General features: G+C 40.8%; 1 protein-coding gene across 1 annotated transcript; it reads left to right on the forward strand.

Moving 5' to 3' along the window:
- The first annotated feature begins 589 nt into the window (after positions 1 to 589).
- Positions 590 to 2,182, forward strand: LOC143110118 (iroquois-class homeodomain protein irx-3-like). The gene is made up of 2 exons (XM_076272955.1): positions 590 to 802; positions 1,220 to 2,182. The coding sequence occupies exons 1-2, from the start codon at positions 590 to 592 to the stop codon at positions 2,180 to 2,182; spliced, it is 1,176 nt and encodes a 391-aa protein (XP_076129070.1).
- The last annotated feature ends 497 nt before the right edge of the window (positions 2,183 to 2,679 follow it).

The raw sequence follows: 2,679 nt of genomic DNA on the forward strand, positions 1-2,679 counted from the left end.
TATTGCCACAATAGTGCTGTGACATCTTCACACCCACCCCTGGTAAACTCAGCAATAACAATTGATATAGATAGGTAACAATTATGTGTTCTAAAACTAAATGCGATTTAGTTAAACTGTCAGGAAATGTACCATGAACTATGAAAACATAGTCTACCATTAAGTCATTTTAGCATTCCTGTTCAAATTCAGAATCACTATCAAAACATAAACATAAAGTTGTGAATTAGTATACCTGCACAAAACACGTTCATTTTGGCCATTGGACAGCTTAGCAAAATCGCGAGTATGCAACAGAAGAACAAACAGGAAGGTGGTGCGAATGTGTGGCTTTGAGAAAACGGGGAGGAGTTTCGTATGGAACAGAAATGTCACTCACACCAAACGCTCTCATCTGAGGCAAGCTGCGACGACCTGACCCCCAAGTAGTCAGATCAATTTCAAAGTCAGGGAGGAGAGTGCAAGGGGAAAGCGCTTCATATCGCTCTCAGAGACAGACGTTGCCGTTTTACTTAACCGTTGTAAATTGGATCACTTTGTCAAGGGAGATTCTGGACTCTTTGCGGTGGCTGCAACCTATGGTGTGACCATGTCCCTTCCCCAACTGGCATATCAGTATATAGGACCACCGTGCTCTTCTGAGCGCCACGGCGTAGTAAACGGCCGAGCTGGAGCGGAGTTTAGTCCGTCCGGCACCCTCTCCAATGTATTATCCACGATGTACGGAGCACCTTTCGCGGCCACACAAGGATACGGCGCTTTTCTCCCGTATTCATCAGACATTGCTCTTTTAAATCAGCTGGTAAGTTGACTGTTTATTTTTTATTATTAAAACTAAGTCAGTCAGAATAATTATTGTAATTGTTTTTGTTTCTCCCTGAGGTAGTAATCTAATTTATATTTGAGTGGCCTGCTATTGTTTGGCACCACTCATTTTGCCCACCGACTTAAGAGCTGCGATGAAAGTAGACTATACGTGCAAACGTATGTCTCTGTGGCCAACTTTTATAGTGCATGACCAGGTTTAATAGCTGTTAGTTATCACAGAGGCCTCTGTTCTGCTCGTGTTCTTATAAAACAAATAGCCTTTGTTGAATAAATGCGAATTCAAATATTTAAATGAGCTACAATTAAGCAAGTGTAGACTAGATTTGAATTTATAAGATGTGTGTGACAATGCAGTTTTTCTCATTTCTCTATCCCCCTCTAACTTCCACAGGGCGCTCATTATGAACTCAAGGAAGCTCCTGGCATGCAACACCCAGGACTTTCACATCACCCATCGCCGTTTTATCCATACGGCCAGTGTCAGTTTGGCGATCCGAATCGACCTAAAAATGCCACGCGGGAGAGCACGAGTACACTGAAGGCCTGGTTAAGTGAACACAGAAAGAATCCGTACCCAACAAAAGGCGAAAAAATTATGCTGGCCATTATCACTAAAATGACTCTAACTCAAGTGTCTACTTGGTTTGCCAATGCCAGACGGAGACTCAAGAAGGAGAATAAAATGACCTGGGCTCCAAAGAGTCGAACCGATGAAGAGGAGAATGGATATCCAAGCGATAACGACAGGGAAGGAGATAAAGAGGACGACGAGGACATTGACTTGGAAAATATTGACACAGAGAAAGTAGAAAATAAGGACGATTCAGATTATCAGGAGGATGTCAACTCTGAAAGGAAACTAGCTGATAAAAGCGATTCTGAGTTATCCGATGCTAACGAGGACATACCCAGACATGACGCAAGATTCATAGAGCATTCTGTAAAAGAAAGCAAAAATATTCGCGTGGTCCCAGACAAGCAAGAGAGCAATCGTTTGGTTCAGCCAAGTGTTACACAGTCCAGCGATAAAAGTAAAGCTAACCATGAACCACTGCACAACAACTCCACTCCTCCACAAAAACCAAAAATTTGGTCTTTGGCTGAAACTGCAACAATGCCGGACAACCCTCGAAAGTCTCCACAGCTTAACAGGACCTCTGCACTTGTTACCCATCCGGTCCTAACTCCACAGAAACCCCTCTCCAGTACAGTCGCGAAACTTCCAAACTGGACAAAACTGGCGTTTTCATCGCATCACATCGCTTTAAACGACCATTATCTTGAACTTGCAAAGCAGGTGTCTTTGAATAAAAACCTCTTATACAGACATAGAGATGAGAAGGATCACAGTTAGATTTCCCACTGGATTCATGGACTGTTTTGAATGTGTACGCTTTACCACTCAATTAGTTTTAAGTAAAATAATGGGATTCAGTGGGATTTTGATTAATTTATTTTTATTGTTTTTTTTTTAATATATATTTCAGTAGCCTACCATTTGTGGAAAATGAATGAACAAAATATTTTATATTATGAAGCGATTGCAATGGGAAAAGATGAGGTATCATATCGAATGTTGATGTCAAGTTTGTGTGGTGTAACCGACTTCCATATTCTAAAATCACTTTTTCACACAAATAACACAGTTCTATTCTGTGGGGGCCTGACTTGTCAATACAAAATGATGAGAGGTTGCACCCTAAAATTAAGAGTATTATTCTAGGCCATCCCCAAAACAACATTGTGCCTTTGAAAATATCAAACATAAATTTGTAGCCTAAATGAAAAATCCTGCATACGCGTTTGTTATTTTTTCTATATTGCAGAAATTTTAAATGGATTGTTTTCCTG

This window comes from Alosa pseudoharengus, unplaced genomic scaffold, assembly GCF_046254945.1.
Source record: "Alosa pseudoharengus isolate Yale_2024_CS ecotype anadromous, Long Island Sound unplaced genomic scaffold, YU_APseudo_1.1 YU_APseudo_1.1_scf_10, whole genome shotgun sequence".
Taxonomy (NCBI): domain Eukaryota; kingdom Metazoa; phylum Chordata; class Actinopteri; order Clupeiformes; family Clupeidae; genus Alosa; species Alosa pseudoharengus.

Coding starts and splice junctions, on each gene's coding strand:
- LOC143110118 (XM_076272955.1), top strand. CDS start 590: ATGTCCCTTCCCCAACTGGCATATCAGTATATAGGACCACCGTGCTCT. Junction 803..1,219: donor TTGCTCTTTTAAATCAGCTG/GTAAGTTGACTG, acceptor TAACTTCCACAG/GGCGCTCATTATGAACTCAA.